The sequence below is a fragment of the Lemur catta genome, chromosome 14 (assembly GCF_020740605.2).
Source record: "Lemur catta isolate mLemCat1 chromosome 14, mLemCat1.pri, whole genome shotgun sequence".
NCBI lineage: Eukaryota > Metazoa > Chordata > Mammalia > Primates > Lemuridae > Lemur > Lemur catta.
The window spans coordinates 22,658,316-22,679,844 of record NC_059141.1 but is presented as its reverse complement, the minus strand read 5'-3'; the positions used below and the strand labels follow the sequence as shown (position 1 = coordinate 22,679,844).

Here is a 21,529-nt window from a genome sequence, read left to right as displayed (position 1 = left end):
AAGAAGTTAACTTTCTACTAAGAAGGCCGGCATTTAAGTATAGGCAGTGAAAACACTTCTGAGATAGAAATATGTACTGGGTACAAGGAGGCCCAAAGAAGTGGGAGGTTAGCTCTTCCTGAAGGTGGGAGTTTCTAGATGCCTACCTCTGCACGTTCCAGAGGAACTGTGACGGGGCCTACTTTTGGCATCTGCAGGAGGAAAGGCAAACGCTCTGTCTTTAGTTTCCTCTCTCATTCCTATGGTGCCTGCTCTGAAGTGGTCTTTCACTCCCAGCAGCACTGGGACACTACCACTGACTGGCAGCTCTGGGAGTGACCTCTATTCCAGCCCAGACTCCCGTCCTCTGGATGTTTTTCTGGACCTTTCCTTCCTAAGGGCATTGTGCTCTTGCCCATTTTTCTGCCCACTTACAAAGGCTTATAAGGTTAAGCCCCTGGCCCAAGGTCATACAGCTGGTTAGTAACAAAAGCCAGGCTAGAACCCAGGTTCAATCCTCCCTCCAAGTGAAGTCCTTCTGAGCTCCCAGTGAGGGGTTTTATTTTCCTAACAAAGTACCTATAACGTGAAGAGGAAAACCCCAGACAAGCCAGTTCAATTTTTTTGTTTTGTTTTCTCTCTCTCTCTCTCTCTCCTTTTTTTTTTTTTTTTTTTGCTAATTTCGCCCCCAGCCTAGGCCATTCCAAGGAGTGGCAGAGGAGTAAATGATTAATGACCACCCCAGGGTGCATGTCAAGGTCTCAGCACGAACATCAGGGTAGACTTCTGATGTCTCCCAGCCTGTCTGTGTCAACCCAGTCCCTATGCCATACAGTTCAGAACCCACATGACAATGCTGTTTCTAAGCCAGGGCAGGAGGAGCAATGGGATTTGGTTCTCCTGTGATACAGAGGAAAGATCCCACGCTTCAAGGAATCAGAGGCAGAAAAGCTAAGAGATTAAGACATTGGGTTTGGCCGGGCGTGGTGGCTCACGCCTGTAATCCTAGCACTCTGGGAGGCCGAGGCGGGTGGATCGCTCGAGGTCAGGAGTTCGGGACTAGCCTGAGCAAGAGCGAGACCCCGTCTCTACTAAAAATAGAAAGAAATTATCTGGCCAACTAAAATATATATAGAAAAAAAAAAATTAGCCGGGCATGGTGGCGCATGCCTGTAGTCCCAGCTACTTGGGAGGCTGAGGCAGTAGGATCGCTTAAGCCCAGGAGTTTGAGGTTGCTGTGAGCTAGGCTGTTGCCATGGCACTCACTCTAGCCAGGGCAACAACGCGACACTCTGTCTCAAAAAAAAAAAAAAAAAAAGACATGGGGTTTGAAAGGCCAGCAGCTCTGGATTTAAATCCTGGTTGTATAACTTTGGGAGGAATAACTTCCTTCATTTTTCTGAACCTCAGTTTCCCCAGTTGTAAAATGGAGATAACAGCTTACTTAGGGGGTAAAATCCTCATGAGGATAGTAACTACCTCACGGTACTACTGTGAGGAGGAAATGAGATGAAGTGTATCAACAGCTTAGAACAGTCCCTCGTAGATACATTCACTTAATAAACGGTAACTATTATTGTTATCTCTTCTAAAACTACCTCTAACTCTTAGAAGGGTGCAGAACTCTAGGGACTCTTGGCCAAGTCTCCCCAGATAATGTTTGCATCCTTCTCATTTGGCCATAATGGCAAGACCAAGTACTAAGGCATCCAGATTAGGCTTCATTCATACATTCACCAAAATTTATAAAGCACCTACTATATTCCAAGACTACTTGAAGAATTTTAATTACAAATAAGGAGTTACAACTCAGTGTTATAAATAAAATAATGTATGAGACCCAGAGGATTGTCTGAGAGACATAATGAAGAAGAGACAATCTTAGATGTTGAAGGATACATAGAAGTTCACTGGGCAGAGAGAACAGCACGTGAAAAGACAAATGAATGGAAAAGCATGTAGTACTGGAGAAATGGTAAAAAGATCTGCATTATAGAACCTTCCACAAAAGTGGAAAGAAGCCAGGTGCAGTGGCTCCTACCTGTAGTCCCAGGTAATAGGGCAGCTGAGGCAGGAGGATTACTTGAGCCCAGGAGTTTGAGACCAGCCTGAGCAACATAGCAAGACTCCATGGCAGAAAAACAAAAAAGAGTGGAAGGAAGTCAGTCTGGAAAGTTGTGGCCAGATTGTGAAGGGTTCCATATTCCCAGCTGAAGAATTTTAATCTTATCTTGTGGGCAAAGGGAAACAGTGGAGATTTTTGAGTCTGCAGGTGACTTGATATGCTCTTTGGCTTTGTTTAGAAAGTTTTCTTCTGGCTGCTTTGTAGTGGAATGATTGCAGCATGAGCCCCAGCCTTTTGAGGGCAGGGAAGGGCATCCTGGCCACCAGAAAGGTGGGAGAGTACTGCTTCTGCTCTGGCTCCCCAGAGAGATAAGTCGGTTTCCTCTCCACTTTTTGCATGTGCTTTTAGTTCATCCAAATTTCACAAAGGTTCTGAGGGACTTTCAAAGACTTCAGAATTTTTGCTTTAACAAAATAGAGCTGAGGTGAAGTACTCTAAAAATTCTTATTGTCAGTACTACAAAAAACTGATATTGATCTTGGGGTGAAGGAATCTGAATTTTACATCTAACTCTTATTAAATCAGCTGTAGGACCGCAAGTAAGTCTCTAGGCCTCAGTGCTTCTTCCCTTGTACCAGGTGGGAACTCTCCCCTCTAAGAAATTCTCCAGCACACATTGGCACCTGGCTTAGATCACTTTTTTCCTTACATTCTGCTCTGCATTATTAGTTATTGGTGTGCTTTGCAGAGTGCAAAGAGACTGGAGTCAACAGGTCTGGCTTCAGATCCTGGCTTGGTCACTTAAAAACTGTGTGGCTTGGAGAAATTGTTTAACCCTGCTGAACTCTCATTTCTCCCTCTGTAAATTTGGATTATTGATACCTAACACGTTGGGTCATTAGAAGATCAATAGGAGTAATAATTGAAATAAAGTACATAAACAGCACCTAAAACCTAAGGCACTCACTTAAGAATATTTGTGTGAATGTTACACACACACACACACACACACACACACACACACACACACAGTAGTCTCCGTACCCAAGCAGGTATCTTAGAACATTTATGTAGGCCGGGAGCAGTGGCTCATGCCTGTAATCCTAGCACTCTTGGAGGCTGAGGTAGGAGGATCGCTTGAGCTCAGGAATTCAAGGCCAGCCTGAGCAAGAGTGAGACCCCATCTTTACTAAAAGTAGAAAAAATTAGCCGGTGCAGTGGCACATGCCTGTAGTCCCAGCTACTCAGGAGGCTGAGGCAGGAAGATCACCTGAACCCAGGAGTTTGAGGTTGCAGTGAGCTATGATGACACCACTGCACTCTACCCAGGGTGACAGAAGGAGACTTTGTCTCAAGAAAAACAACAACAACAACAACAAAGACATTTATCTAGTATGGACTCAGCATAAATATTGATATTGCATTTGTGCCTTGATTTTCTTACCTTTAACGTGTAATGATACTATCTGAATCACCGGCTACACTAAATAGTTGGAATACAATTGAAAAATACACCCATTTATAATTGCCTGTTGGTAACGTTCAACCATCATATGTAGTTTCTCTCACTAGACTGCATGCTCCCTGGGAGCAGGAACAAGTCACCGAGTTCCCTGTGGGGAGAAGTAGAGCAGAGCCCGGGGCTTGGTGCATGTCAGTGGGAAGAATCATTTGTAAGCCCTACATTCTACATGGAGCCAGCCTTGAGCTGGGAGTTGCCCTGCTGCTGAGCGCACTGCCCTCCTCAGTTGCTGCCTTCTACTGACTGCACCGGCTTGAGCATAGTGGTCACCAAAGTTTACCTCATGTGTGTCTTGAATAATGTCCTGAGCTTCTTAACCCAAGCCCCAGGCACTAATGGCAGCCACAGTCTGCCCTTGAGATGCTCAGATGTTGAAGAGGGAGTGAGCAAGGACCAGCAGAGTCTATCTCTGCCTGCAGAGCCTCTCTCTGCCTGCAGAGCAGAGCCAGTCCTGGGTGCCAGCCCCAGTGGATGGTTGTCCTGAGAGCCTGAGCTCGGGGACCTGCAGGTGAAAGGCTAGTCAGAGAGCCCACAGCATCAGAAGAAGCTCCTGGCCTCGGCACCAGCAGTATTACCCCTTCTCAGTGTCCAAAGCTGCCTGCTGCTCAGCAGTGACACAGGGAGCCCCCTGCCTAGACAACCGCCCAGCCTCTGGGACCCATCCCAACCACCCCCACTTTGCCCCCATCCCCAGTTGGCTCATTTCCAAGGATCCTCCAAGATGGAATGGGATTTGTGGTCGGCCTTCAGAGCCACGCCAGGGCAGGCTAGCTCAGCCAAGCATGTTATGTGGCGAGATTTGGTGGCTCAACCACCGGAAGGCCTGGAGATGGGGGCAGAAGGTTCCCTGTTGGCTCCCAGAACACCTAAAAGGCCTTAGCCCATCTGAGGCTCCTCCTAACCTGCGTCTGTGTCCTCAGAGGCAGGCAGGGAAGGGGTTGGGCTTAGGATAATCTACTCAGCCTGCTCAGGGTTCTTCCACAGGGCTCCAGGCTGCCTGGGAAAGGGGGAAAAGGAATTCTTCAAACAACTATCACAGCATTTATTGAGTGCTGACTCTGTGCCTGGCAGTGTTCTAAATACTGCACGTGCGTTCTCCATTTGGCCCTCCACCTCTAAGTAGGCTCAATTAGGAAACCCATTCTACTCATGGAGAGACCGAGCCCCAGAGAGGTGAAATATCTTTCATAAAGTCACAAGGATTAGAGCTAGAGAAATGACCCCTCCTGGCACTTCCTCTGTCTCACACCAAGGCTCAAAGGGAAGGAAAGAATTTATTTTGAAATTAAGCAGAGTTCTGGGGCTCTAATGCAGGATTTTAAGCCTGCACGATGAGGCCTGGCAGAAGGAATGTTTTACTTCAGAGTGCAAAAACCCTGGGTTCAGGTCCCAGGTCAGCCACTCCCTAGCTCTGACACTTTGGGCAAACTGCTTAACTCCTCTTGGTCTTGGTTTCCCTGACAGTAAAATGGGCTAGCAGTACTGACCTTACAGGGCTGTTACGATGATCAGGAATAACATATGCAGCATGCCTGGCACCTGGTGGGTGCTCGATAAATGGTCATTGTGGTTATTACTCTTCTGTCACCTCCCTTGGGTGTGCGGGTGCAGGTCCCCATCACTGCAGTAGCCCCATCACTGACTGCTCCAGCAGCCCACTGGAGTAAGTGGAAGCAGCTGGGAGGAGGGTGGAGGGAAGAGGGGAAGGGAGGGGACAGCTTGAGTGACTGCAGGCCAGCCCTGAAGGCCTCACAGGGGATACAGGCCATAGCCACAGGTGCACCAATTACTCTCCCCTCAAATAAAGCCTGAGGTGCACTCCTCCCCCCATTTTCCCACTCTGCGCAGCCCTGACCTTTGGTTCTGCAGAAGGCGGTGGCAGCTCCACAGCACCAGTCCGCTGGCTGGTCGTTTGTCTTCAGGTTTCACAGCTTCCCTGAGGCTCCCAGTGCTTTGCAAGTTTTCCCTCCCTTTCCCAGCCACTTCCCAGTTAGCCTGGGAGCCTTGTAGTGGCAGCTCGGGTTTCATTCCTGGGAACTTTGTTCCAAATGGAAGTTTCTGGTTAAGATAATCCCTGGGTGTGAGTGGTCAGTGCAGGAGGAGGCAGGAGCCTCTCTAGGAGGCTGTGGGAACAGCCCCACTTGTCCAGGTGCTCTGAGAAGGGAGCAGGGCCAGCATCCTCCTCCTGGAGGCACCTTCACATCGAGGCCTAGGGGGTGGCCCTGGACAGCAGGCCTGGAGCCCACCCAACTCTTCTTCTCTGGGGGGTCCTTGCCATCATCTTCTCCTGGGTGCCCAGGAGAACGCTGAAGGGCTCAGACTCTCCCTCTCCTCCACCACCTGCTGCAGTTGAGATGTCAGGCACGGCAGGAGAAACTGAGGGGGCCCCAGTTCCTGAGCCAACCAAAGCTGATTTTGTTTACATCTATTTTATGAGATAGGCTTCCATTCAGGTTTTTCTCAGGAAAAAAGTTTCTGTGGCTAAATAAAAATGTTAAACACATAATCAAGTTCGAACTCTTCATTTTGTAGATAAAGAAATTAAGGTTCAGAAAAGATGAATTTTTTGAGGCTCCAGCAGCTACTCATTGTCAGCTGTCCTCTCTGTGATCCCTTTTATGATTCAGTCAAGCGGCCACTTGGTGCTGACCCACTTTCTGCCCACCAGGGAGGGTGGCAACTCCAGGTTTACTGGTCTGTGAACCCCATCATGGGGCAGCCTGAAGGCAGGGACCTCGCCATGTCTGCGCTTCTGTCCTCTGTGTGCGTTGAACTGAGCTGGGACTGAGCTGAACTCCAGCAGAACCAGCACTGGGGTTCTGCTGCCTGAGAACCAGCATTCCCACCCTCCACCCCAACCCTCTGTCCTCCCTCGGCCCCTGCTCTTCCGTCTCAGCCTTTACTGCCCCTGTGGGGAGTGCCTGGCTGTGGCCCTCTGCTAGATGGGAGGCTTCCGGAGATAGGCACCGACATCCATCCAACCTGTGCACTGTTTCTCCCCAGCACTTGAATGCCCAGTGTGTAGGGCATGCTTGAGAAATTTGCCATGAACCAGTGCAAGGCACTGGAGACAAGAAAAGATTGACATTTGGCTAGGAGGATGGGTAAGACGGCTTGAACACAGATTCTTTGAGTTCTCCGTGCTCCTCTCCTCTTCTGTTCTTTCCAACGCCAGATAACTCAGGCTTGACTTTTCCCCACAACTTGCCGACTTGCGTGGGCTTCATTGGGGGTTGGAGTGAGGGGAGGCAAAGCCAGGTTTGGGGAGCAGGGAGGTAAGAGCTTACACAGCGGCCCCCAGAGGAAACACGGACACCATCTCCCTTGCAGGCCACTGCCCATCTGCCCCTCTCAGTTCTCTTATCTGGGTCTTCAGGGGCCCAGGCTTTGGCAGCCACACCTGTGTGGATGAGCGGAAGGGGGAGGTGAGGCTGGACTCCCTGTGCAGGAGGGACTTTGGCCTTTATCTCTCCTCAGGCCCTCGGGCCACCAGCTGTTTGGCTGGGAAAGCAGCCTCCCTGGAGACTCTGCCTTCCTCAGGCACTTCAGGGCCTCACGGACACATCACCATGCAAACCTGGGCTCGTGGGGACCTGGCTCAGGTAGCCCAACCCCTGTCCCAGCTCTCTTCCCAGGCAGCCCCTGTTTGTTGGGAACCACTGTTGGGGTCTCTGCTGGACACCTCCCATGCTCATGTAAACTCTGATCCTGACTGCTCCACAGGTGCAGTAAGTTGGGGCTTAGACAGGTGAAATGACTTGCCCAGGTGACACGGCTAGGAAGTGCCAGAGCCAGGATGCAGGCTTCATGCTGTCTGCCTCCACAGGCCTTGCTCCTGACCTCACACCAAGCCACTTCTGATTTCTGTCTGCTCCTGTAGCCATTTCTCTGAAGTCCTTCCCTGACTTTGCTGAGGCCCAGGGGATGACACATCAGTGTCAGGGCAAATTCCAGGGGTGTCAGGGAGAGTGAAAATATGGAAGACCCCTTTTCTTTCCCTTTCCTCTCTCTAACCACTCCACTGATTTGATAAAAGCAGACCAGGCCTGCTTTCTGGGGCTGGGTTCCTACAGAGGACCTGCCACCAACACCAGATCCTCCTATCCCTCGCACACCTGTGCACACTCCCATCTTACCAGATCCCCAGGCCAAAAATAACAATTTCAGACAGCACGTGCTTAGACTCTGACTGCTGCTCACACTCAGCACAGACCTCTGGCTTTAGTCCTTTGGTCACTCAGCTCACTTTGTCTTCCAGCTTCTTTTCAGAGCCCCAGCTACCAATCACACCTCACTTAAGAACACCCCTAGAAGCCACTCTCCCTCCCTGGGCTGTCAGCTTCCCTTCTCAGGAACCTCCTCTGCTGCTCTGCTCAGGACCCCCACCCTAGCCCCCCAGGGAAGATCAGGGCTGGCCTAAGGGAAGTGGCCAGAACTCAAGCCCAAGGTAGAAAAGTCGCCCAAACCCTCAGATGCCTGAGACCCATCGCCCTGCTGACCCAGCCTGTTCTATCAGGACTGAGATCGGGCAGGTCCTACATGGTGTATTACCCATGATGAATGTTTTATGAGTTTGCTTTTCATTATGGAGAGCTCATGCAGAAGGCAGGGAGGGGGAGGGTATAGAAAAAGCCCAAGGAAGGATGGGAGGGAGACGAGTTGGAAGGGCAAGAGATGGCCCAGGTGTTTGTTACGATGGGACGTGGAATTTCTTTGTGAAGAAAGATTTTGCAGGGCTTGGTGATGTATGTCATACAGAAATGATCGAAGGTCAGAGGCTGGAAACAGGGAGGAGTCCCAGGAGGTGGTTCTTGGGAGCTGTGTGCATGTGGGCAGGCTGAGGGACAGCTGGAATTTGGTGTTGGCCCTGGCCACTCTCACCCTCCAAAGTCATTGACCGGTTCTCCAGGAAGTTGCCCTGGGCCTCAGGACCACAGTGCCAGGGCCCCTCGCAGTTTCGCTATTCTGCAACTCCTGGGCCCCAGGCCCAGGCATTTCTGATTTTCTGGGCTTGAGGGAGTAGGCGGCTGCCAACGGCACAGAGCTCTGTCCCAGCTTCTGCTTGCTTTCTCAGAGCAATGCCCAGGCCTGGCCTGTGTTCTGAGCACCCCCAGCCGGGCCCTAAGCTGTAACCCCTCTGAACCTTTAAGATTGGGGGCCTGGCCATAATCCTCAAATGCCAATGCTTGGGACCTTGTTCTGCATAGGATGATGTTGCCTGCCCCCCACCACACACCCCTCCCACCATACACAGCCAGGAAAGAAAGGAAAAGAAACATTCCCCACACCAACCTGGGGTCCAGCCTTTCTCTGCTGCTGAGAGAAGGGCTGAGGGAAACCACAGCACGGGAGCCAGAGCCTGGCTCAGCATCTGCCAGCCAGGAGGGGGGGCTTGCGTGAGGGTCAGCTCCAGGGCCTGCCCAGATGGACAGTCACTTCTTGAGGGTCAGCAAGAGATCCAGATGGGGAAGGGGGGGCAACCAAAGGGACCTACTGGCACAACCCTCCACAGTAACATGGGACTTGGGGATCCCCCTGGAGCTCCTGCCAGCTCCCCATCTGTCTTGGTACCACTTACTCCTCCTCTCTCCTCTGCTCTCTCTGGCTCTTAATTCCCCTTCACTCTCTCCTTTGAAGTCCCCTGGTTGCTATGGAAACCCAGTGGCAGTGAAGAAAGCAGAATTTTGGAAGGTTCTGAGATGTCATCCCAATAGGCCTGCTTAGATATCCATTTGTCCAGGTTTTGGAGACATTTATTGCAGCTTAAGAAAATAGTGGTGAGCCTGTGCCAGGCAGCCTTATGCCTTTTTAGTAAGACACTGCACGTCTGGATGGGCTAAGGGAGGTCACCCATCCCAGGATCATCCTTAAGTCTTCACAGGCTCAGGCATTTCCTAATGCTTGGCCTCCTCTCGACAGCCTCACAGTCTACTCTTGCTTTATGTTGATTGCTTCAAAAAATGTTTACTAAACACCTACAATGTGCCAGGCACTGTTCTAGGCACTGGACATTCACCAATGAGCAAAGTTCCTGCTCTCTTGGGAGGTAAGGGTAGAACAGATTAAAAGCAAGTAAATAAATAAAAAGCAAGACAATGACAGACACTGAGTATAATATGGAAAATAAAGCAGAGAGTGACAGTAGAGAGACCTCCATCATGCAGCGGGCCATGCAGGGACCTGGAGGAAAAGCATTCCAAGTAAAGAAAACAGCAAGTACAAAGGCTCTGACCCCCGTGGGCTTGTTGGAGGATCTGGAAGGTGTGGCCCGAGCCTGCAGCTGAGAGGGAGAGTGGAAAAGGAGTGGCGTTTCAGAGGCAGACCGCAGCCAAAGCACGTAGGGGCCTGCAGGACCATGAAAAGGAGTTTGAATTTGACTCTAGGTACCGTGGGAGTAACACGATCAGATTTGTGTTTTGAAAATTCTGGCTTCTGAGTGCAGAATGGATTGTAGGGAGATAACAGAGGAATCAGGGAGAGCAGGCAGGGAGTAAGGGGTGTTACCATAAGCCAGACGAGAACCGATGATGGCTCGGAGCAGGGTGGGGGCAGTAGGTAAGTGGGATAGTGGATGGATTGGACTGGAGGGATGTTCTGGAGGTAGAGCCAGCAGGACCTGCTGATGAGAGGCAGGGGTGAGGCTGAGAGAGGAATCCAGGAGGCTCCCAGGTAAAACCAACTCTGTGTTTTGGCCACCTCCTGTTGGCCCTAGGGTTGGTGGGGAGGACTGGGGAGACAGATGAAGACAGGAAAGCTTTTCCCTAGTCCCACATAGAGTTCCAGGCTCAGAGATCATCCTATCGTTCTCCTGGCTCATCAGGACACAACCCTCTCCTGCTCTTCCTCCCACCTCCCTCTTGGGCCGCACTTTCTCAGCCTCCTTGGCCAGTTCTCCCCCTTCACTCCGACCTCTGAATGGCTGGAGTATGCCAAGGCTCCAGCTTAGCTCTCTTCGCTCCTCCATCGATGCGCACTCCCTGGGAAACCCGTGCTGTCTCCTGGATTTGAAAATCACCTGTGTGCTGAATACTCTCAAGTTTGTACCTTCACACTAGACCTCTCCCCTGAATCTCAGACTCATACACAACTGCCTACTCAACATCTCCTCTTGAATGTTTATTTAGTCAGGTCAGACTTAATGCGTCCAAAAGCCAAACTCTGGACTCTTCCCCTTGAAACCTGTCCCTCCTGGAATCTCCTCCATCTCACCATATGGCACCTCCATCCTTTCAGTTGCTTAAGCTGAAAACCATGGAAACCCCTAGACATCATTCTTTCTAGAGCAAGCCACATCCAAATCCATCAGCAAATCCTGTCACCTCTCCTAGCAAAAAATGTCCAAAATTCTGCTCTCTTCTCACCGCCTCCCATCCACTATTATCTCTTGCCTAGATTATTGCAGTAACCTCATAACTGTTCTCCCTGGCCATCCTACTGTCTGGTCCCAACACAGCAGCCAAAGCAATCCTGTGAAAACTATCTCAGATCATGTCACACTACTGCTCAGAGCCCTCAGTGGTTTGCTGTCTCAGTCATTGCCACAATACAATAGGCCTTTGCACTTGCCGTTCCCACCACCTGGTTGTTCTCCCCCATGTATCTGAGCGCCTTACCTGCATCAGGCATCTGCTCAGACAGGAAATTATCAGGGAATCCTTCTTTGATCACCCTATCCAAAATAGGGTGATCACACTTCCCCTCCTCCGAATCCTCCCGCGGTGGTTACCTGTGTCTGATATACTGCACCATTTGCTCTGCACCTCCCTCCACTGGACTATGTGCTCTGTGATGACAGAGATTCTTATCCCTTATTTCCTGCTCTGTCCCCTCTACCCAGAACAGAGCCTGGCACATAGCAGGTACTCAATAAGATTACTGAATGGCTGAATGGAATTGAGGGAAGAGCTACAGTCCTCAGAAGACAGCCTGGATCTGGAATGAAGGCCTGACTTCTAGTCTAATGCTAGCTTCAACGCTAGTTGTGTGACTTCTGGGCCTCACGTTGTCTGTCTGTAGAGGGTGGAGAACTCCTGAGGTCCTTTGCAGCAGCGGCATTCTAGAATGATGCTTGCCCATAGCCTCACCTGCTTCCATTTGGCTGAGGGCAGAGGACAGGACCTGGTGCTGTGGGAAGGGAGATTCTCATTCTTTGTAGTCAAGACCTGGTTGGAGTCTTCGCTGGCTTGAAATGAAAGGCAAGTTTCTGGCTTGGACTTGGTAGGGCTCTGGGGGCCCTAGGTGAGGGAAGAATGGCCGAGGGGGCCCAGCCCCACCTGCTGTGTGGGGACAAATAGAGGCCTGGCTGCTAGGACTGGGCCCCTCCTCATGGGGAGTCGTCCCTGTGGGAGGTGTCACAGGGAGCACTACTGGGAGAGGATGAGAGGGGAGGAGAACCAAGGCAAGGACTGGGGAGAAGGGAGGACTGGACAGGGCCTGTGCGTGGATCACCTGGGCCGCACACAGGCCCTCAGTGGGCGCTGGGTGGTCAAGCCTCAGCTGGCCCTGGGCCCTCACAGCCAGCACTGACGCTGGGACAGAGCAGCAGGCCTTTTGGCTGAGGGAAGCCCAGTCCTCCTCCCTCTTCAGGGCCTTGCAACAGCTCCCTGCTTGTTTTCCCCAAAATAAATGGGCTGAGCATATTGGGTCGGCAATAACCCCTTGAAATCAGTTGTTATCACAGTTAACAACCAGTTTGGCTTCAGTTCAGGCTGTTAACTATCAAACCACTAAGTGCCGGTAATGATTGATTCTTGGCCAGTTGCAGCTTGAGTGGGCTGTAAAACCCCATTAGCGAAGGCTCTGCGGAGGCAGCAACTCAAAGATAAACACGTTGGTAGGTGCACTAGGCCGGCTGAGTCCCACTGCTCTGGGCTCAACTCTCATGAGCCCGTGGCCTGGGGTCCTGCTGGGAATCAACCTCTTCCCAAAGCCTCAGGCAGGCTCAAGGATGAGATCCCGTCCCTTCTTTCCAGCCCCTCCCCGTCTCCCCACATCCAATCATCTCTCTCTGGCTCTCTGGACAACTCACCTCTTCTCCCTAGATGCACACATGGCACAATTCCACACCCACCACCCTGGAGGACTCAGGCCTGCCCAGCCTGGGGGCTTGAGGATTAGCTTTGGCCTCATCAGTGACCAGCCTTGGCCCAGCCTGGCCCCACTTAGTGGCCAGGATCACAGGCGGAGAGCCTGACATTCCACCACCACCCCTCAGACTCCCTCCTACCCTGTGGCTTCCCCCAGGAATTTCTCTCAAACAAATGAAATGTGGGTAATTACTGGGCTGGGGGCTGGACAGGCGACCGTGCAGATAAAAGCGTTTCCTGGACGGTCCCTTCATTTGCATGGCATCAGAAGCTGCTCAGAAGGTGTGACTTTTCCCACAGTGAGACCCCAGCTCCTTGCACAATAAAGCCAGGCTGCTCACCCAGAATTAATTAAAGGGGGAGGGGAGCAGAGGAGGAGGCACTAAGAGCTGGGGGAGCTGGAGAGAGCTGTCTAGACCCCCTTCCCAACATCCCCAATGTCTATGCCCCAGGAGAAACCCACTCTGTCCAGAGACCTTCACCTGCTCTAGCAGGCACAAGAGGTGGGGTGGGCAGACTCCAGGGCTTTCCACTGAGGCCTGAAATGCCTGATCACCTGCATGGACTGAGCCTGGGACCTGGGCCTGCAACTCTGGGAGGCCACATAGTTAGGAAGCCAGGCTGCCCCACCCCCACCCAAAGGAGATGCCAAGTGAAGTCCCAAAGAACAGAGAACTAGTTCCTTATGGCTGTGGTCTCCAAGCCCTGGGCCATGGACCGGTACTGGTTGGTGGCCTGTTAGGTGGGCTGCACAGCAGGAGGTGAGCAACAGGTGAGCAAGTGAAGCTTCATCTGTATTTACAGCCGCTCCTCATCACTCATCAACCCCCCCCCCCCCCCGGTCTGTACAAAAATTGTCTTCCATGAAACTGGTCCCTGGTGCCAAAAAGGTTGGGGACCACTGCCCTATGGGACTAGCCCAGGGCCACCCTCAAAGAAGGCAGCAGAAGCAGTCCAGACGAGAGGCCTCAGTTATGAAGGCTGGGCCAGCTCACGGCTTAGGAGACCTGCCCCTGCGCTTGGGCTCTCCTGAGGTGTGGTATGATGCCAGTCTCACCAAACACACCCCCACACCCACACTGCCCACACTGTAGCCTGTCCAGCACTCCCACGGCATGCATGACCTGGCCATCCTGGTTCCAGAGCAGCCCTCCTTCACAGGCTGGTCCCTGACAGATGGCCTGGTGCTTCTCCCCGGGGCCATGATTGCCTTGAGCTGTGTGCTCCAGTCCCATCCCACACCAGCTCCTCTGCGCTAGGCCATCTCTCCGAGGTCGGCAGCCTCTTCCTGGACAGCAGTTTGTTCCCTGGCCTCCTCCACAGCACCCGAGCTCAGCACCTTCTGCCCATAGCTCTCTAACCAGATCTCCCAAAGTTAACACTGTTCCATGTCACAATTGCCAACATCAGCCTTGGCTGTCTCCCTTCAATATACCCCCACCTTGGACCCTGGCAGCTGTTCTTTTCTTTCACTTTTTGGAGCCTGATTTCTCAGAAAGAAACCAGTTCTGGAATCTCCAACCCATTTCCCACATAGACCTAGGCACACAGAGAAAGGCACTTTTTAAAAGACTTGAATCCATAATTACAGCTCTGGTCCTAGCATGGTCATCATTTCTGGCCCTAAGGTGGCTTGAGGAAGTGTTAGCAATGACTCCTGTTAAGAGCTAGGAGGGCCATGTCTGAGCGCTCCCAGGACCATCTAAGAGCCCCTTCTTGCCCTTTTCCCTGCTTCTATCCTCCCAGGAAAAGCCCTCTGAGTGACAGTGATGGGGACAGCTGACAGGCATGGGTTCTCAGGCTGGAGGGAAACTAGTCAGAGCTGGTGCCTGCTCTGCTGCATCTCCCAGCCGCCACCAGCTGGGGCAGGGCAGGAGGAAAGGGGGCAGGACTCACTCTCCAACACACACTTTTAATATGAAAGTTAAATAAATATTTCAATCATTTAATAGCAACTAGTATACAACCACCCCCCCACAGACACCCACCCCTAAAAGAATGGGCCTGTGTCACAGTCCTTTCCCCCTAGCCCCACCTGGGGGTACAGCAGCATCCCTGGCCACCTGGCCAGAAAGCCCCCCACTCCCATGGAGCCCTCAACCCAATCCCAGTCTAGGCCATTAATGGCCCTTCCTGAGAATTAAGAAAACAGACACCACAGCCAAGTGGAATACAAAAATAGAACCTCTCTTTTGTTTAAAAAAAAAAAAAACTGCAAAAAAACCCAACAACAAACAATATCAACAACTGGAACCCGGGGCTCCCCAGCACCTCCCCAGCCTGTAGCAGCGCAGATCTTATCTGGCTTGAGTTTCTCTTTTGTTGCCCCGCGAGATGAGGGGCTCGCGTGTGGCCCGTGCGCAGGGGCCGGCGGGCCCCTATCGGGGCTCGGGGGCCCAAGTCCTCTGGCTGCCGCGCAGGCTGCGCGTGAAGGGCGGGTAGTTGAGGAACTCGAAGCGCAGGCTCTGCTCCGTGGTGTGGTGGCCACGGGGCAGCCGCTTCATGAAGTGGACCTCGCGCTGGTGCTGCCGCGTCTTGGAGCCCTTGCGGGGCCGGCCCTTGCGGGTGAAGGCCATGTACCAGCCCTCGTACTTGGCGTTCTGCAGCGCGGTGTAGTTGTTCTCCAGCACGATCTCCGTGAACACGCAGTCCTTGCCTTTGCCGTTGCTCTGCAGGTAGGGGGACCAGACACAGCGTTACAGAGCCCCCCATCAGAGGCAGAGGGCAAGCGGCCCCAGACAGCAGGTGGGCACCCCAGCAGATGGCACGGTGGGCAGGAGCCGCAGCCCCACCCCCTGCCCGGGCACCCGCTCTCTAATCCCTCACAACCCGCAGCCCACCCGGCAACTTCCTGTTCTCCCGGGCAGCAGTGACACATGGTTATCTACAGAGGGGCAGGGCCCCAACGCAGAGAGGCAGCAAGTGGGGCCCAGAGCCTGCCTGCTCTGGCCTCCTGCCCACCAGTCTGGCCACCCGTCTCCCCACCTGCCCCCCTCAGCCCTTCAGGACTCCCGGCCCCAGGGCAGCCACCCTCTGGGGGAGGGGAGGCCTGTGAGGAGACTCTTGAGTCCCAAGCCCCAGAAGCCCAGGAAGCGGGGAGCTCCAGGCTGGAGAGGAGCCGTGACTAATGGGGCCATTTCAGAGCTCGGCCGAGGGGCTGGGCCTGCGGCTTACTGAACATTCCAAATGCTGGTACCATGTAATTGGACATAATAGCAAAGCAATTTGGCGATTTGTTAAAAAGATATATGGAATTTACCAACTCCCCCCCCCAGCCCTTCCCTAGCCTGCCTCTTCCTCCTTCACCTTTGTAGCTTTTCTTCTCAAAAGCAGTTTCCTTCTCCCTTACCGCCCCCCTCCCCCCCATCATTAGGTAACCCCAAGGTGGCTCTGTCTCTGCCCACCTTGTTGAGATCAGAGCACAAGACTGTCCTGGAGGAGCTTCCCAGGCTCCAGGGCCCCACCTCTCTTGGGGGCCTCACCTTGGCGATCAGCTTCCCCTTCTTGTTCATGCAGATGTAGAGGCCCGTCTCAGCTCCGCGGACTCGAACTCGGCTCCCAAAAGTATCCGTCTCCACAATGAGCTTTGCTGTCGAAGACAGGATGGTAATTGGAAGGGCCCTGGCCTCAGCTGTTCCCCTTTCTCACCCCAGCTGGCCCACAGACTTGTCACATGCCAGCAGCAACTGCTCTAAGGGCCAGGTACCCAAAACCTGGGCTCTGGCTGAGCCCAGCTACTGATGTGCTCTGCGACTCTGAGAAGGGGCAAGTTTACAGAGGGGGCTGAACAGGATCGTAGTTTCCAAACTGGGTTCCACAGAGGGGTCTTGGGGCCATGAAATTGAAAAGGCTGAAGCTCCATTTCTTCCACTCCACTTTTTAAACCAGACAGAAATGACTTTTATGTTGAGAATCCAAGTAAAATTTAATTTTTTTTTTTAAAGTTCAGTGGTGTCATCATAGCTCACAACAACCTCCAGCTCCTGGAATCAAGCCACCCTCCCACCATGGCCCCTCCTGAATAACTGGGACTACAGGTGTGCCCCACCATGCCCAGCTATGTAAAATTTAATTTGATCAGAGTTCCACGGCTAACCAAGAGATTTCTGAGGATCCTTCCAACTCAGAATATTATGTGCACATGCCCCACAGATCACTACAAACATCCACGTATAACAGTGACCTCCACTCCTGAGGCCAAAGATAAAAGCTTTCTCTCTTGTTTCTGCCACTTCAGGTACTAACTCATAGTCTTGGCCACCTCTCATCCCTACCCCCTGGGCAGCCCTGCTCTGCTCAGGTGATAGGGATAGGGACAGCTCTCCCTATATACATATACGTCACACATGCACATGCACACAGCCCAAAGCCAGCTGCTTTCCAGAACCTCAGACACCAGACACCTGCTGGGAGGATCCTGCCTCTTCCCCATGGCTTCCCAGTCACCAAAGTCCCCAGCCCCAATGTCCAGAAATATATAACTCAATCATCTTCTCTGTTTTAGCCTCCCTTGCAGCTGGGCTTCTCACCCCAGTAAGCAAATCCCTTCTGTGGGCGCAGAGGATCAGGAGGCAGGGGCTGAATTCTCTAGCTTCTCCCTGCTCCCCGTCCCCTGGACAGCCAACTTGCCACAGAAGCCTGTCCTGTCCACCTCTCTATGCAACTCTTCTCTTAGAGGCTGTCCCCAAGAAGGGAGTAAGGGCTGATTTGGCTGTTTGGAATGGGAGAGGAGCTGGCTCTCCTGCCCTTTCTACTGCAGAGCCCAGCCTTTTCTCTCCTTGAGAAAGCAGTTCTGGAACTTAGCCTGCATTGACATGTGGCACCTTCTCTGTCCCTGAAACAAATGGCAGGGTAGGGGGCACCAAGGTCAGCTAGGCAGCCATCCCTGCCCAGCCTGTGACTGCCAAGCTTCACCCAGGCACAGTGCTGGGACCCACTGGTCAGGTCCCCAGTGTGGCCCCAAGTCAGGGGTGGGGGGAATGAGCCTGTCACCTCCCCACCCAGCCACCTGCTCTTGGACCTAGCCAGTGTGCTCATCCCTCTCCTGATCTGCTTTCCAGAGCAAAGAGCAGCTGCTTTTAAGGGCCAGGAAGGACGCTGACTGGAGACAGGGTAAAGAGGTCCCCGTCTGAGGATTCTGGCCAAATGGGGCAGATAGAGACAGAGTAGGTGCCTCTGTTCCTTCCTGGGGCCCATAAAGAAGCAGTTGAGACCTCTCTGCTGTTCTCCCCTGACTCTTCTGTCCCAGCTGCACATCATAAGCCTCTGTTCTTGGGGCCTTCAGCTCCTACTCCTGCCCTGCAGGCAGGGACCAGGGGACCTCAGAAGCCTCCTCTATGTCTGAGAGAAGTGGCATCAGACCTCCTCAGATGTCTGAAGACTGATTCCCCCCCGCAACCAGCTTGGCTTCTCCTTCCCTCCCCCAAATCCAAGGATACTGGGCCATTTGCTCCAATGGAGCAAACCCTGGAGGAGCCAGGCACTCATTGCCTTTCCTTGGAAGCTGAGAAGGGCAGCAAGCAGCCAATTTGGAGGGACAAAGGGACCTTAGGCCAGCTCTGCCAGCCCAGCGGGGGAGCTGGGCCACCAGGCAGGCTGCCCCCACCCCCACCCCAGAGAGCCCCCACTCTCCTTCCCGGATGGATCTGGGGCGCTGGGGCCGAAGTTTACAGCGGCTTTCCCAACAGGGCTTTTGGAAAGCTTAACATTTTCAAACCTATTCTTCCACCCCAGTGACAGATTTATCCCAGGAAAATTATGTCTCCTCCTCCAGCTTTGAAGGGAAGTCAGCTACGTCCATGCAGAAAAAATGCAGTGAGACATACTCGATCCCCCAAACTGGCTCGAGAAGAGGAGAAAGTATTCAGGAAATGTTAAAAAAGGTGAAAGTAAGAAGAGTTTTAATCGCTCTGCCAGACGCGGGGGTCTCTCCAGAGATTCATAGAGAACAATCTTGAACCTCTTTTTTAACATTTACAGACTTGCAACTCCTTTCAAACTCCACATCTGAAAAAAGGCTCGTTCTTTTTCTGTTTTATATCATTCTTCATTTTTCTTCTTAGCTCTTAAAATGCCTCACCTTTTTATTACATTTTAATAGAGTCTTCCCCTCTCCTTTCATGCTTGTTTAACTTGGTCATTATTTAAAGGTTTTTAAACTCACAATAATCGCTCTCTAAAAACAACACCAGCCGCCCAGAGGGCTTGCTTTTCTCTTGGTACATCCAGGACTCTGAAAATTGGCCCCGTTTCAAGGCAGGAATATTGAATGTTTTAGAAATCAATCAGTCCTCAGCCTCTCTGCCGGCAGTAGCTCCCTGCACTCACCACCCCACAGGGAGCCGGGAGCCCTTGCCTGTGTCCCCGGGCAGGTGGGGAGGGCCCCTTTCCAAGCCCAGTCCCATGTGTAACTGACCCTTCTGATCAAAGTATTGAAAGGGTCACAGCATCCCCCTTTTCCAAGCTGGGAGAGTTGCGAGGATTTCTCTCCCTTCTCTTTCCCACTCTCCTTTTTCAGGCCCAGGCGACATATCCTCTTTCAAGAGCTTCCCTTAAACCTGGGCCCCCTCCCCCTGAACCCCTTGCCTCCACCTGCAGCTGGGGAGGGATGTATGAAGGGCAGGGGCATAAAGGGAAATTCCTGGATTCATTCATCTGCTGGGCAGGGAAGGGGGCACCTGTGGCCAAGTACTCCTGAGGTTATTTCCGCAGCTGACCCTCCAGGCACCTTTCTGCCTTAACTCCTTCCCTTCTGAGCTGGGGAGCCTGCAGGCCTTTGGCCAGTGCAGATGGGGCTGGCGGTCCAGTCACGGCAGGCCAGCTACCTTTACTCCCACGGGGTGCCACGGCAGCGCGCCTTACCGAAGGGGTCGCCGTCTTCTGCCATGGCGTTGATGCGCTTGTTGGCCAGGACCTGCACGTGCTTCCCGCTGGTGCGGCTGTAGAGCTGGTAGGTCCGGATGAGGCGGCGGCTGAGCTGATCCGTCACCAGGCTCTGCTCCCTCACATGCTGTGTAAAATTAGGTGAGGACTGAACAGTTACCTTTAGGAAATTGAAAAATACACAACACGCCATTATAATGCTACTCCGCCCAGGGGCCTGAGTGGCCCCCATCGCCCGCCCGGCATCCCCCTCACTGCCCTGGGCAGCCAGCAGCGGCTGCGGGGGTGCCCCCCTCCAACATGCCAGCCCAGACCACCATCCCCTACTTAGGAAAGTCGAGCAGACCCAGCCCAGGATGAATGAGCCCGGAGGAGAATCTGGACCCACCTGTTGGGAAACACCCTGGGGCTCCCGGCCAGCCCGGAACAGGGAAGCGAGCTCCCTGCCCAACGCAGCCCCCTGGCCCGGGCCTTCCTAGAGGAGCAGGGCGCGTTTAAGTAGGGAGGCAGCGCTACCCGACCCCTGACATTTATAAAGACAAATTTACGGAGCAAATGTTCAGCGTGCAGAGGACCTGGGCACCCGATTGTTGGGCCAAACCGGCCACGAGTCTCCCTAGAGGGCTTTGGAGAGGGTTCCCGTTGCAGTCGTCACCCGGACTCTTCCCAGCAATGAACGTCCCCTGGCCCCGGCTGCCCCCTCCCTCAGCGGCCAGGTGTGGCCGCCCATAGGGTTCCCTATCCACCCCTGGCGAGGATGCGAGGATGCGTGGGGGACAGCGCTGGACTCCGAGACTTTGGGTTCTAGCCTCGCCACTCACTCGCTGTGTGACCTTAGGCAGGGCGCTACCTCTCTGTTCCTTAGCTCCCTCCTCAGGGTAGTCAGGGCTGGATTTTTAAGCTTCCTTCCAGCCCTGCCGCGCTGGCCGCAGGATCGGTCCTCGTGCCCTTGCCCGACATTGCCAACCAGAGTCCCCAGCGGGCCCGCCCGGCCCCCGCCTCTGCGCGCTGCTCCTTACCTGGGCTTGGAGGCAGAGAACCAGCAAGTGCAACAGCCTGTGGGAGACAAAAGCGGGCGGGAGAGAGGCGCGGGGTGAGCGGAGCGGGCGCGACGGGCCGGGCCGGCGGGGACGCGGGGGCGGCGGTACTCACAGGCAGCTCAGCGCGGAGCGGGGGCTGCCCATGGCGCGCGGCCCGGGAGCACCGAGAGCCCCGGCGGGATCACGCCGTCCCGCGGGCGGCTGCAGAGGGACGAGCTGCGGGGAGGCGGCGGGAGGTTCGGGTGCGGGAGCCTAGCAGCGGTCCCGACGCCGCTCCGCGGGTCCCGTGGAATGTCGTGCTTGCCGCGCCGCGCTGAGTCGCTCTGCGCCGCTGCGGGAGCCGGTGGCCGCTGGCTGCTCAGGAGCCGGAGCAGGCAGGAGGGTAACGGGCCGCCGGGTGGGTGGGTAGGTGGGAAGGGAGGGGGAGGGGTGGGGGCGGGGGGCGCCGCACCGGGCGCGAGGGGGGAGCGTGGGGCGGGCGGCCGGAGCCCGCAGCCCCGGGCTGGGAGCTGGGGCCGGTACGCAGCCCGGGGCGGGGGCGGGGCGGACCGGGGCGGGGCGGTGGACGGGTCTAGGATTGGGGGTCTGGGCTAGGGGAGGGGTCTGGGACCCGCGGGAGGGGCGGGGGCGGCCGGTGTGGGCGCCTCCCCCTATCCCTGGCCTGTCCGCTCGCGCGCTCTTGGGGCCCGGACACGCGGAGATGGGGCGCCTCGGACAGCCTGCTCTGCTGGGCCCCGAGACCCTGAGCAGCGGCTTTCTGGGCCGCCCAGTGCGCCAGAGTCCAACGGGGCTAAGTCTCGCGCCGGGTCCGCTGTTGCGTCCGGCTACGCAGCCTGTCTCTGAGCCACCTACTGTGTGCTAGGGCTGGGCCTGCCGCCTGGAAGCGGCCGATACCCGTGGAACGAATAGCTGTGCGCAGTGCGCGCCTATGCGACCCGGACCCGGCTGAACACCC

The 21,529-nt window shown here is 54.2% G+C and overlaps 1 protein-coding gene across 4 annotated transcripts; it reads right to left on the bottom strand.

Moving 5' to 3' along the window:
* Positions 1–14,791: 14,791 nt before the first annotated feature.
* FGF8 (fibroblast growth factor 8) lies at positions 14,792–20,930 on the bottom strand. 4 transcript variants are annotated; one of them, XM_045568563.1, is made up of 6 exons: positions 20,687–20,930; positions 20,554–20,590; positions 19,923–20,009; positions 19,514–19,694; positions 16,135–16,241; positions 14,792–15,321 (listed from the first exon to the last, which is right to left on the bottom strand). In XM_045568563.1, exons 1-6 carry the CDS (start codon positions 20,716–20,718, stop codon positions 15,031–15,033), a joined length of 735 nt encoding a protein of 244 aa, XP_045424519.1. In that variant the 5' UTR covers positions 20,719–20,930; the 3' UTR covers positions 14,792–15,030. The 4 variants fall into 4 exon arrangements, with proteins under 4 accessions (XP_045424519.1, XP_045424521.1, XP_045424522.1 ...); XM_045568565.1 differs by having other exon boundaries at positions 19,514–19,661; XM_045568566.1 differs by lacking the exon at positions 19,923–20,009.
* Between the last annotated feature and the right edge of the window lie 599 nt (positions 20,931–21,529).

What these genes read in the sequence shown, in the direction of transcription:
- FGF8 (XM_045568563.1), bottom strand. Translation starts at nt 20,718, where the DNA reads ATGGGCAGCCCCCGCTCCGCGCTGAGCTGCCT. An exon ending in CGCTCCGCGCTGAGCTGCCT is followed by an intron (nt 20,591 to 20,686) that starts GTGAGTACCGCC and finishes TGTCTCCCACAG; the next exon opens with GCTGTTGCACTTGCTGGTTC. An exon ending in CCCAGGGTGTTTCCCAACAG is followed by an intron (nt 19,695 to 19,922) that starts GTGGGTCCAGAT and finishes AATTTCCTAAAG; the next exon opens with GTAACTGTTCAGTCCTCACC.